General features: G+C 44.5%; 1 protein-coding gene across 2 annotated transcripts in view; it reads left to right on the top strand.

Moving 5' to 3' along the window:
- The window catches only part of LOC138266470 (catechol O-methyltransferase-like), a 102062-nt gene that overhangs the window by 74417 nt on the left and 14524 nt on the right, over positions 1–13121 (top strand). For both annotated transcript variants that reach the window (XM_069215295.1, XM_069215296.1), the window contains exon 4: positions 9736–9867. In XM_069215295.1, the coding sequence (XP_069071396.1) occupies positions 9736–9867 (132 nt within the window). The remainder of the gene's footprint in view (positions 1–9735; positions 9868–13121) is intronic.

Raw genomic sequence — 13121 nt, 5'->3', positions numbered from 1 at the left:
TAGTATATGGTACTGAGGTACCCAGGGTATTGGGGTTCCAGGAGATCCCTATGGGCTGCAGCATTTATTTTGCCACCCATAGGGAGCTCTGACAATTCTTACACAGGCCTGCCACTGCAGCCTGAGTGAAATAACATCCACGTTATTTCACAGCCATTTTACACTGCACTTAAGTAACTTATAAGTCACCTATAAGTCTAACCTTTACCTGGTAAAGGTTAGGTGCAAAGTTACTTAGTGTGAGGGCACCCTGGCACTAGCCAAGGTGCCCCCACATTGTTCAGGGCCGATTCCCCGGACTTTGTGAGTGCGGGGACACCATTACACGCGTGCACTACATATAGGTCACTACCTATATGTAGCTTCACAATGGTAACTCCGAATATGGCCATGTAACATGTCTATGATCATGGAATTGCCCCCTCTATGCCATCCTGGCATAGTTGGCACAATCCCATGATCCCAGTGGTCTGTAGCACAGACCCTGGTACTGCCAAACTGCCTTTCCTGGGGTTTCACTGCAGCTGCTGCTGCTGCCAACCCCTCAGACAGGTTTCTGCCCTCCTGGGGTCCAGCCAGGCTTGGCCCAGGATGGCAGAACAAAGGACTTCCTCTGAGAGAGGGTGTTACACCCTCTCCCTTTGGAAAATGGTGTGAAGGCAGGGGAGGAGTAGCCTCCCCCAGCCTCTGGAAATGCTTTCATGGGCACACATGGTGCCCATTTCTGCATAAGCCAGTCTACACCGGTTCAGGGACTCCTTAGCCCTGCTCTGGCGCGAAACTGGACAAAGGAAAGGGGAGTGACCACTCCCCTGATCTGCACCTCCCCTGGGAGGTGTCCAGAGCTCCTCCAGTGTGCTCCAGACCTCTGCCATCTTGGAAACAGAGGTGCTGCTGGCACACTGGACTGCTCTGAGTGGCCAGTGCCACCAGGTGACGTCAGAGACTCCTTCTGATAGGCTCCTTCAGGTGTTGCTAGCCTATCCGCTCTCCTAGGTAGCCAAACCCTCTTTTCTGGCTATTTAAGGTCTCTGTCTCTGGGGATTCTTTAGATAACGAATGCAAGAGCTCATCCGAGTTCCTCTGCATCTCTCTCTTCACCTTCTACCAAGGAATCGACTGCTGACCGTGCTGGAAGCCTGCAAAACTGCAACATAGTAGCAAAGACGACTACTGCAACTCTGTAACGCTGATCCTGCCGCCTTCTCGACTGTTTTCCTGGTGGTGCATGCTGTGGGGGTAGTCTGCCTCCTCTCTGCACTAGAAGCTCCGACGAAATCTCCCGTGGGTCGACGGAATCGTCCCCCTGCAACCGCAGGCACCAAAGAACTGCATCACCGGTCCCCTGGGTCTCCTCTCAGCACGACGAGCGAGGTCCCTTGAATCCAGCAACTCTGTCCAAGTGACTCCCACAGTCCAGTGACTCTTCAGTCCAAGTTTGGTGGAGGTAAGTCCTTGCCTCCCCACGCCAGACTGCATTGCTGGGAACCGCGACTTTTGCAGCTACTCCGGCCTCCGTGCACTTCCGGCGGAAATCCTTTGTGCACAGTCCAGCCTGGGTCCACAGCACTCTAACCTGCATTGCACGACTTCCTAAGTTGTCCTCCGGCGACGTGGGACTCCTTTGTGCGACTTCGGGTGAGCACCGTTTCACGCATCCTCGTAGTGCCTGTTTCTGGCACTTCTGCGGGTGCTGTCTGCTGCTGAGAGGGCTCCTTGTCTTGCTCGACGCCCCCTCTGTCCCCTGACGCAATTGGCGACATCCTGGTCCCTCCTGGGCCACAGCAGCATCCAAAAACCCTTACCGCACGATTTGCAGCTAGCAAGGCTTGTTTGCAGTCTTTCGGCGGGAAAACACTTCTGCACGACTCTCCACGGCGTGAGAGATCCGTCCTTCAAAGGGGAAGTCTCTAGCCCTTGTCGTTCCTGCAGAAACCTAAGCTTCTACTGTCCCGTAGCAGCTTCTTTGCACCCACAGCTGGCATTTCCTGGGCATCTGCCCATCTCCGACTTGCTTGTGACTTTTGGACTTGGTCCCCTTGTTCCACAGGTACCCTCGACTGGAAATCCATTGTTGTTGCATTGCTGGTTTGTGTCTTTCCTGCAGAATTCCCCTATCACGACTTCTATGTCCTTTGGGGAACTTTAGTGCACTTTGCGCTCACTTTTCAGGGTCTTGGGGTGGGCTATTTTTCTAACCCTTACTATTTTCTAATAGTCCCAGCGACCCTCTACAAGGTCACATAGGTTTGGGGTCCATTCGTGGTTCGCATTCCACTTTTGGAGTATATGTTTTGTGTTGCCCCTATCCCTATGTGTCCCCATTGCATCCTATTGTAACTATACATTGTTTGCACTGTTTTCTAATACTATTACTGCATATTTTGGTATTGTGTACATATATCTTGTGTATATTTGCTATCCTCATACTGAGGGTATACTCTGAGATACTGTGGCATATTGTCATAAAAATAAAGTACCTTTATTTTTAGTATATCTGTGTATTGTGTTTTCTTATGATATTGTGCATATGACACTAAGTGGTACTGTAGGAGCTTCACTCGTCTCCTAGTTCAGCCTAAGCTGCTCTGCTAAGCTACCATTATCTATCAGCCCTTGCTGCTAAACACCCTATACACTAATAAGGGATAACTGGGCCTGGTGCAAGGTGCAAGTACCCCTTGGTACCCACTACAAGCCAGTCCAGCCTCCTACACTAGTTTACCCAGGTATAGTAGGGTTATTAGGGTAGACCCCTTTCTTTTTACATTCAGGGAAAAAAAGAGGCATCCTCCGCATAGGAAGGGTAAGGCTGCTTAGGCTTCCCGTCTGACAGCTGAGGGTGCTCCACTTCCTGGCTTAGCGTCCTCAATTCCAGACCTGGACATAGGTAGCAAGTTTATCTACTTGGAGAATAAGTTAACAAACTTTACTGTTGCTGTGATGAGTAGGCTAGACTCCTGGGAGGCTCTTATTCAGAGCCCTAAACAAAGTGGTCAGCCTTCTAGGCCGTTGAATTGGGATGCCAGCAGGGAAACCCAAATGGATTTGGGTCCGGTTACTCATGTGGCTTGTCTCTCTCTTTTTATGGTGCATGGCTATACTATGTCTGAACTATTTAATTATCTCTTTTGTTTTCAATGACCAGTGATATTTTACTGTCAGCTAATTAATTTATTAAATCATTATGAATTTATCTTTATCCATTGGGATTATGATCACTATTGACTAGAATTTCAGTTTCTTGTTCTGGCGAGTGATCCTCTAGAGCTCTATCCTGACATATGGGATGGTAAGCCAAAATCTTTTTATTTGATTTCACACGAGTGAGTCACTATGATCACTTTTTTCTCACATGTGCACCAACTTTTAATATTATATGATTGTCATACTTTATTTTGATTACTGTTCTTTGACTTATATTTATTTAGGGTGACCTTTCCTACGTTATTATATAGGACTAAGTAAGTTACTTTGTTCCTTCGACATATTGTTGACTAGAAACTTTGGAGAAGGTTTTTTTCGTGTGTCCTGATGAAGCGTCGCTGGATCCGGTTGGACCACATAGACGCGAAACATGTAGACTTGTATTAGTGAGGTACCCTAATTGGTTCTCCTCCCTCTTTCTTCGTGTGAGTAGGTGTACATAATTTATCACGTTACTCCGCATTTTTGTTTTTAATCTTGGTTGCCATCTCTTGCATTATTAATTAAAATTAATGAGTTATTTTTGATGGTAAATCAATTTTAATGTTCCATTCTCTCCAAAATTGACTCGGGTTCCTAAGATTGGGTAGCCCTGCATTTATTTTCTCACCTTTCAGAGTCACCATTTAAGCAAAGTGGTTAAGAGCTCCCCTTCGGGGTGAGCCCGCCAGGCATTGCAGTACCAGCCTGACGAGGAGCTTTCCCAATGATGATGCTAGTCATCCATTGTGATGCATGAAGGTTTTGCTCCTGATCAAGTTGATTCACTAGTGTGAACCGTTTTTTGGCTTGGAACAGTGTACCTATTTTTGAATTATTGTCTCTCTCAACAACATCTTTCCCCATTCCGGGAGAGCCGAGGTGCAAGGGGCAGACATATGGTGGATTCAGGCGACAATACTTCACATATGCATTTGATGGGAGAGGATCACCCCCAACACCCTGCCCACTGGGACTCCCAACTCTCCAGCTACCCCCACAGGCCAATCTTTTTGTGCTGGTCCTTAAAAGTGTGACTTTGCCGAAGCCAGGCACTCGAGAAAATCATGACCAGCTATTAAATAAGGCAGTGCACCGTTTAAACAGGAGGGCAGGTGGTCTAGGATAACTTATAGTCAGATCAACCTAGTGCAGAGGGGCCCCTGGGTAGGCATTCACCCAAAACCTGATAAAGATTGCATTGTTGTGAACTTTAAGAACAGAGCTGTTGTTAAGCACATCTTGGAGAGACTCAACTTTTTTAAAGATAGTTGTTCAGCCATCGACGTTCTCCCACTAGGCTTCTCTCTCAGACCAACTAGCAATCCCCTTTGGACATCTCTATAACCCTGTTACAATTATGAACAGGTTCCTGCCCTTGATGCAGTTAGATCAATTGGATTAACTCCTAAATCAGCCAGAAAATCACAACTAATCTACAGGAAACAATGCAGGGTGTAATGTGACCAGTCCCCCATCGATGATGCCCAATCTGCCCACTTCAGTAGAGGAATTCCCTGCTACTATGTGCTTTGGAAATAATGGTGTCAGAGTAACAAGACTTGCATCATGGAATGTAGCAGGCCTGGGCGCAAAACTGGTGAACGTGGATGGGTTACATTTCATGAAACCCTATGCAGTTCTTTGTATGCAAGAATCATGGCTTTTAGAACCAGTTTGTTGATGACTTTGTGACCTATTTTACATCTGCACTAGCAAGCTTCATGGGCGGGGTCAATGGAGGATTGGTTACCCCGGTGACCCTTACCTTCCCGAGTCTGGTTGTGTGGGCAAAACTGGCCTCTCTCCCCTGTCAGATCCTATTCATAAAATGTGAAAGAGAACATATGCTACTGGTCAACTTTTATAATAATGTCTAAGATGCCACCAGTTCTGCCACAGTGAAAGCCTTGAAGAAGGGTTTAGGGCAAAGCTTGAGCAGACTCAACAGTAGATATGTGATTGTATGGATGGGGGATTTTAGTGCAAAACATTGGCAAGTGACTCCAGCAATGTCGCGTGGGATGTTGAACATCGAAGGGGAGCCTATAACACACATTGGCCACAACTCATATAAAGATGAACTCGAATTGGTTATTAATGAGTCACACCTTGAAGTTTGGTTTTGACTCTTTAAACAGCGGCCCAGTTGTTACTTCTACTTTTGTTGGGCGTGGCTGTTTTAGTTTGATTGATTTTATTTTACTTACATGGAATTTGAGAACATGGATTGGGGAATGTGTGTTACTAGACTCCCCTCTGAGCGATCACACGCTCCAAACTGTTTTTGTAAGTAATTTATTATTATTTTTTTTTTTTTACAAAGTGACAGGTGACGACTCACCCGATACCATTGACACACTCAACTAATAAAGGGGGTTATCATGAGCTGGGCTAGAGTTGATAACGATACCTTTTTTTTTTTTTTATCAAACCTAATGGTCACAACTTACTGTGATTTTTTTTTGTTTTTGTTTGCATACTTGGAGAAGATCAAGAAGGGTGACTTGAAATCAGCAGTTTTGGTAGAATTTGCGGAATTACACGGGGAATGCTCACTGTTACAAATAGGACTCGTAGCAATAAACGTGTGAGATGGTTTGACTTGACCTGTACCAAGGCCCACAACCAGTTAGTGTCAACCCTCAAAGTGGTGCCAAGAGACCCAGAATGGTTCCCCATCTGCAGAAGAAGGCCTTACCGGCTCGGGAAAGGGTAATAAGAAAAGAAGCCTCTCATAGTTTAATAATGGCTGATGAACCTAAAAACAGTAAACTCTTCTGGCAAAAGTTGAGCTGTAACTATCTAGAGCAATCCCATGAAACTGACCTTGATACTGTGATGACCCCAGAGGACTGGTTCAGACACTTTCCCCAACTATATTCCGACCCTGTATCTCAGGAGGTTGCAGTCTGAGTGTGAGCCTGGCAACAACATTGGTGGTCCAATAGCTTCCACCCAGCCCTTCTGTGGCCGGGAGATTGATCTGAATGATGCAATAGAGGCAATTGAAAGGTGCCCTACTGGGAAAGTGCCAGGCCTAGACGGGATACCAGTGGATCTTTTTAGGGCAAATCTACCCCTTTCCCGACCAACATTGTGTCATTCTAAACCCCCCCCTCTCCCCTTCTCCATCCTGGTGACATGCAACACTATTCTCTATTTTCACGAAAAGATCCAGGGGGGACCCAAAATGTTACAGCCCCATTTCTTGAATAAATTCAACTGCCAAAATAATTGACAGGATTTTGCTGGAAGGGCTGCAAGGTTGAGCAACTGATGACAACATGCTGTCGGATCTCCAGTTTGTGTTCTGCACTGGCCTTGGAACTGATGCCCAGTACCTCAATCTATACCTTTTAATATATATACACGGTAACAAAGGAAGGTAAAGTGTGCCTAGCTTTTATGGTTTTGAGCTCGGCTTTTGACTCTGTCAACAGGTCAAAACTCTGGGCAATTATGACGGCTCTAGGGGTCGAGTCCAGTATTGTAACATTTCTTACAGAGCTCCACCTAGAAGTAACCACCAGTGTGAGGTTTGGTCCAGCTGGGGAAACAAGTGAAGCCTTCAAACTTGACTCAGTCGTGCACCCGGTCTGTGTACTGGCCCCTTTTCTTCTTTCATTGTACGTTAAGAGTTTGGAAGAACGCTTGTTGAATTTTAATGCTGGTTGTCCCGGGGTCGGTAATCGTAGTGTACCTTCTCTGATCTCTGTCGATGTCACTGCTCTATTGGCCAGAACTGTGGTTGGCTTGCAGTGATTGTTAGATCAGTCCTTTGTGAACAGTTTGAATCTGGTGGCAAAACAAACAAAAACTCAGATAATGGTCCTAGGATCCTGGGACAGGAAAAATAAGGTATATACTGTTACCAGCACGGATATTAGCAAGGCTTCTTTGTATCCTTACCTGGGAATGATAGTTACCTGGGGTACTGTGAAAGCTATTAGGGCAGCCGCTTTAGCAAGGAGTGCAGAGAGGGTCCTAGACTTTGCAGCCAGATTGAGCATCAAGCCGTTCAAAGAGTTGGTAAGAATCTATAAGGGCAAGTGCTGGGCAGGTGCCATATATGGAGCCGGCGTCGCATATGGGGCCGGCGTGTGGTACTTCTGCGTCCAACTGTGGGTGGATAAGGTGGAAAATGGTTTTATGAAAAGGTTTCTAGCTGTGCCTAAATCTAACAGCAATTACATAGGTCATACTGATATTAGGCCGGGGTACGTAAGGGGCACTGTGAAGCTGCAACCTCTTCTGCTCTCGCTGAAAATATGGACTAAGGAGGAAACTTAATTCAATTGTTTAATTTTAACTGATTGTCTCAAATTGGAAAAGTGCCTAAAAATACCTTAGATCATTTAAAAAAAAAATATATATATATATATATATAGTTAAGACCTGTAATTGATTGGATCTAAGTGAAATGTGCAGTAATCCTTGTACCTTCTCTTCTAGCTTTTCCAGATCATTCACCAAATTGTTTGTAGCCAAATGCGCAGAGGAGAGAATCCTTAAGAACACAGGGAAGCTCACTGTTGCCGCCCACGCCCAAATTTGTGCCTGTCTTGGCATTGAGCTGTATTTAATATCGCTTAATAAACTACATCATAGGTTTTTGTTAACTAGATTACGGCTGAACACTGTTCATTTCCTTGTTGCACACTCCAGGCAGGGAATGTTTGCTGCTACTGTGCCCATCTGTCCATCCGATTGTCGCTCTAGACAAAGCACAATGCCCTTTTATTCTTTTCTGCAAATTTTACTCCTTGGGAAGGAAAATATTTATTTCACCTTTGCTGAAGCAGGCACATTTTAGATGGTGTAAGGCTGCCATGGAGTTTTTTACAGACATTGCCAACAGTAAGGATATGTTTTTCAAGGGCAATTTTTATACAGCGAGCAATACACACACAACCCACAATTGTATCATTGAATGTGATTCTTGTCTAACATGCCTTGGTTTTATAATTTTATATGAAACAACTATTTTATCATTGGGTTAATGTGTGTTGTTTGATTTTTATTGTACTTTGATTCTTTTATGGTCACTGGATGTCTGAATGAAGATTGAAGATGAGGTCCATTATGAGTGTAGAAAAGCACTGCTCCTTCTGGTATTTTAGAAAGAAAAGTAGAAAACCAATTGGAACAGTTCTTGTAAGAATTGCAAACATCCAGTGAGAGTTTATTTTTAGTAATGGAAGAATAATTGTAGATATAAAAGTATAAGGACAGGCTTGACTACAGAAAAGAAGCAAATAGTAAAATGAAAAGGTGAAAGTGATAATGAGTTTGGAAATCTACTAGTAACTGGGGATTTAGGATCATATGGCAAACTTCACCGGTTCACACATATAATGAAGACCAATGTTGGATTTTTCGAAAACAGGTCATAAGCGGCTTGAACCAGGGAGCAGATTGTTCACATAAATCACAAGATGGAGTGGGCAGCAAAGTCCTGCCCCGAAAGAGCATCGAAGGGATTAGCACCAAGAGGCCGAGGCGAACCGAGATGGCTAATGTTATGGAAAAGTGTTAGGATTTACTAGATGAACTGTGGTAATTGGACATTTTTGGGGACTTTTTTCAATTTTAAGAGGAAGAAGGTAAATTCTGAGAGAAGAAAGAGGCTGTTTGAGTCTATGAGGGACTTTTTCTGACACCAAGGGTACACCGTACATTGGGGGTGAGCTCAGTGTTAAATAAAGGTGCAACCACAGGGTCTGTGAGAAAGTATGAAGGGTTTTGGAGGGAAGGGTTTTGGAGAGCAGAAGTTCATATCTATAAAAAAAAAACCACAATAGACTTCATTAATGGAGAGTGCACAGATATAATCTACATGATCCTGAATTACAGCGGCAGAGAACCAAGGAGAAGATGATCTGAGAGCCCTGTACTGGAGGGTTATAGGGAGTACTGCAGAAGGGCCTATGAACCAAAGAGAAAGAGAGAATAACAAACTGGGAGTTCAACAATCCAAGGGAGGAATACAGATTCTGGATATTAAATGTACTATAGAGGGGCCCATAGGCATGACAATCTGATCCAGTGAGCTGCTCTGAACGGGATATATTTTTCAGCCCTCAACTCGTTTGTTGCAGAGTAACCCCCTCGCCATACTCTAAATCCAGCCCTTAGTGCAGTAACTTTGCCTCATGCTCACACTCTACAAAAAAAATTAGTGAATTACAATTTTAGGTTAGTCGTAGGGCTACTCCTGGAGGAATGGCATTGGTGAGTTACCATAATTGTTTTAGAGAGGTAGACTTAGGGGTGTTACAGTGGCCTCTGTTTTTAAGCTTTTTGGGGAAAATAGGAAAACATCATAACTGGAGCATCCATTTGACCCACTGTCTTTATGTGTGAGGAAGGTAGATGCTTCTATAGCTGCTCTGCATGTTTTGGAGTGGGACCCCTCATTTTGCATTGTGTCATTGGTTACAGGAAAGGGGTGTCTTCTCCCATGGCTAGAAGGTTCTGAAACACAGCTTAGCAGGTCAATGACAAGAATGAAAAGAGAACCAATGACCGATTCTTCAATCCTCACAGGTTAAGATTCTCCAAGGTTCGTCGCAGGAGATCATTCCTCGTCTGAAGGCGGATCATCAGGTGGAGACCCTGGATTTTGTGTTTATCGATCACTGGAGTGAGTGCTATACCCCGGACACCAAGCTGCTGGAGGTGAGTTGGAATCTATTTACAAAGATGTACTTCACTGTGCATTGCTAGACTTCGGCTTCCTCGGATACAAGGATCTCTGCGTTCTTCCATGAAACGATGCCCGCTTGAGCTATAGTATACAGAACAGAGGCAACAAAGGCACCTTGGTATTTATGACCGACGAGGCAGGTCCTTTGAAAAGTGAGGCTTTTGGCAAGGACTGACATCTCAAATTAATCAAAAAGCTAACTTTGCATCCAATGCCTCTGGAACTGCCACCTTAGGAGGATATTGTCAAAATCTTAGCAAATGTAAACCTACATCTTCATCTTTTGCCAAGTACCATGAGAGGTATCATTGCACATGTCGAACTTCTAGTCGGATCCATTTTCCAAGTAGTAAAATCTTAATTGTCAAAGGGTCGGCTTCCATCTTCAATAACACAAGCTGAACCAAACCGCTTTTATTTATGTATAATTTTTCAATAGATAGACTTTTTTTTATTACAGGATGATGGCAAGACACCTAAAGCAGTCTTTACACCAGACCTAATTACATCCAGTGGACCCTGTAAGTTTACACCCATTTCCATGGCCCCCAGAATAGCACCAATCATTAAATCTGGGGTGTTTCTTTTGCAATTGTCTACAGACTAGGGCAGTGGTTTCCAACCTTTTGACTTCTGTGGACCCCCACTGTATCATTACTGGAACCCGGGGACCCCCCACAGAATCATTATTCCCCCCCCACCACCCCCACCCGCGGGATCCGCTACCGAGCCATTACTGAAAGCTGGGGACCTAATTTGTTAATATTATTTAATTTTCTAAGCAGTCGCAGACCCCCTGAGGATGCTCCGCGGAACCCCAGGGGTCCCCGGACCACAGGTTGGGAACCACTGGCCTAAGGCTCTCAGTGACGCTCCTCATCCTCTGTAGTTGGCATCCAGCCCGAATATGGTGCCAAGTCTACCATTTTGAAAACCTAGGGTGACCTGGTCCGGCTGTGAAGAAAGGTCAGCACACACTGGCGACTGTGCTAGATCTGTCTCCAGTCTTTGCAATGAAACTGCATGAGCTCCCGGGAGCTAGAGGTTGGATGGTGACAAGGACTGAAAACACAAAATTAGACTGTATTTAATGGGAAGGATCTGGGATTGTAGGCAAGAGCTTGGACCTGGAGACTGGATGCTCTCTAGTGGGTCGTCCTTGTCACCAGCCGTGATTCTTATTTTATTACAAGCAGTCCTCTTGATTTACAGTCTCATGACAATGGTATACAACTCCATATGTGAGCTGGATATGTAAAAGCAGAGGCAGGTAATTGGGCTGACTGCCTCTTAGAAACAATTATAGTGAAAGGCAGCAGGCTGCACTTAATCGCATCAAAAACCAGGATAATTTACGTAGAAGGCGAGGCGTGCATCAGTGCAGGAGAACCGATACGGTGATGCTGCAACCTTATCTTCTCTCATAAACTCTGAGAAGCCATCTGGTCACACTAAGTGCTATTACAACCTTTAAGTGCACTTAGTAACGCCAGAGAGATTGCTACTATTGGTAATGTCATGCGTGATGTCATTTGTACGGTCGTGAGCAGTGCATCAAGGGGGACATTATGGCTGTGTATCTCTCCATAACTGGAGAGTTTGTGGTTTCTTACCACAGTTCTATTCTATGCAGCATGTTTTCCCAGTCGTCGGAGTTCGCTGGGCGCAAACACAAGACTGTACTTGGGGAGAAAAAACAAATATTTGGACTTATAATTATGTCAATAGTGGTGAAAACAGTGAAAAGCTCATGAATTCACCTGAAAAAAACTCAGTTAAAGTGCAGTTATGGTTACAAACTAGGGTGGTTATGGTACACATCAGAAACTGAAAACCCACTGGCATTTGCAAGTTATGGTTAGGAGCGTTACTCATACAACAGGAATGCAAGCAAAAACTCACACACAAAGTGCTATGGTTATGGCTTCACAATATTTATACCAATAAAGAAAAAGATCTAAACGCGAGATGTAATTAAACAACAACATATAATCAGACCAATTATATTACATTTGTACTGTTAAACTTGCAAGAACAATATGATATCTACTATTGGTAAGGTGACCACAGTATTTATAATGACATCTGTTTCATTAATAGTGAGTTCATGAGAATTGCATTTGGTTTGCGAATTGTGGTTTACAGTCCGTTGTGCGAGTTATAAACTGTAAACTTTGTACTTGTATAGCGCACTACTCACCCGTTAGGATCTCAAGGCGCTGTACGCATACCGCTGTGGAACCCCTCCTGGCTTTTCCCTGTGAGGTGCCCACTCCTGGGCAACCTCCAAGGTGAAGCCAGGCATCCCAGCGCTGTTGGGTCCGTTGTGTAGATTAAGCAAGCTATTGCCCGGAGTTACAGAGTGGGACCCATGAATTAGATTAGGCACCGATGCGAGAATTATCAGGTCCGAGGAAATTGAGCCCAAGACCCGCTGAGGTGAGAATTGAACCCTGGTCCCGGGCCAGATTTCTGCATCCGGGTCTGCCGCTCTAACCATTGAGCCACACTTCTCAATCTTAATGCTCCTAACCTGAACTTGCAATTTTCAGTGGTTTTTCGATTTTAATTCTGAACCATAACTGCACTTCAACTGGGGTTTTATGTTACAATATGGATGCACAGATACACACTCAGTGGTAGAAAGAAATGACGTCACTGCAGTTAATTATTGTCCCTTTGTGCATGTTCGGGGCTAGATTCCGACCCCCCCCCTAGAATCAGAATTACGAATTGTGTAATGATCATCACACCTTCATAGTCGTCCCCTCAGAGTGTACAGCAGGTTAAACCTGATGACATTTTTTGGGAGGAAAGTTTGTTATAAAAGTCAAAACAATGCAGTATTTAATGTGCTTAATAAGGATTCTGGATGTCGTACCTCATTTTCCCATTGAAATCTTTGCGTAGGAGGAATTTACCACACGCGCTAAATACCTGACCCTGATTAATGGTATTTGTTACGTGTGGTAAATACCACATCCTATTCCTCCCAACTTGTACTGAGGGCTTCAGACTTCGTTGTAGCTGGAAGCCAGTAGTGCCCCTTTCAACATCTAGTTTCCCTGCGATGGATATTTAGAAACGGGACTTGTTTTCCACTAATAGTGCATAGAGGTGGAAATAGCACATTTTGTGGCCTAGTGGTTTCATTGAAGATGGTGATGCAAGCTCAGATATCATCTGTATTTCACCACTGACTGCAGCTACTGCTGGTCTCCTTAGT

This window comes from Pleurodeles waltl, chromosome 11 (genome assembly GCF_031143425.1).
Source record: "Pleurodeles waltl isolate 20211129_DDA chromosome 11, aPleWal1.hap1.20221129, whole genome shotgun sequence".
In the NCBI taxonomy this organism is placed as follows: Eukaryota; Metazoa; Chordata; class Amphibia; order Caudata; family Salamandridae; genus Pleurodeles; species Pleurodeles waltl.
Note: the sequence above shows the minus strand (reverse complement) of the source record. Positions and strands in the feature narration are given on the sequence as shown.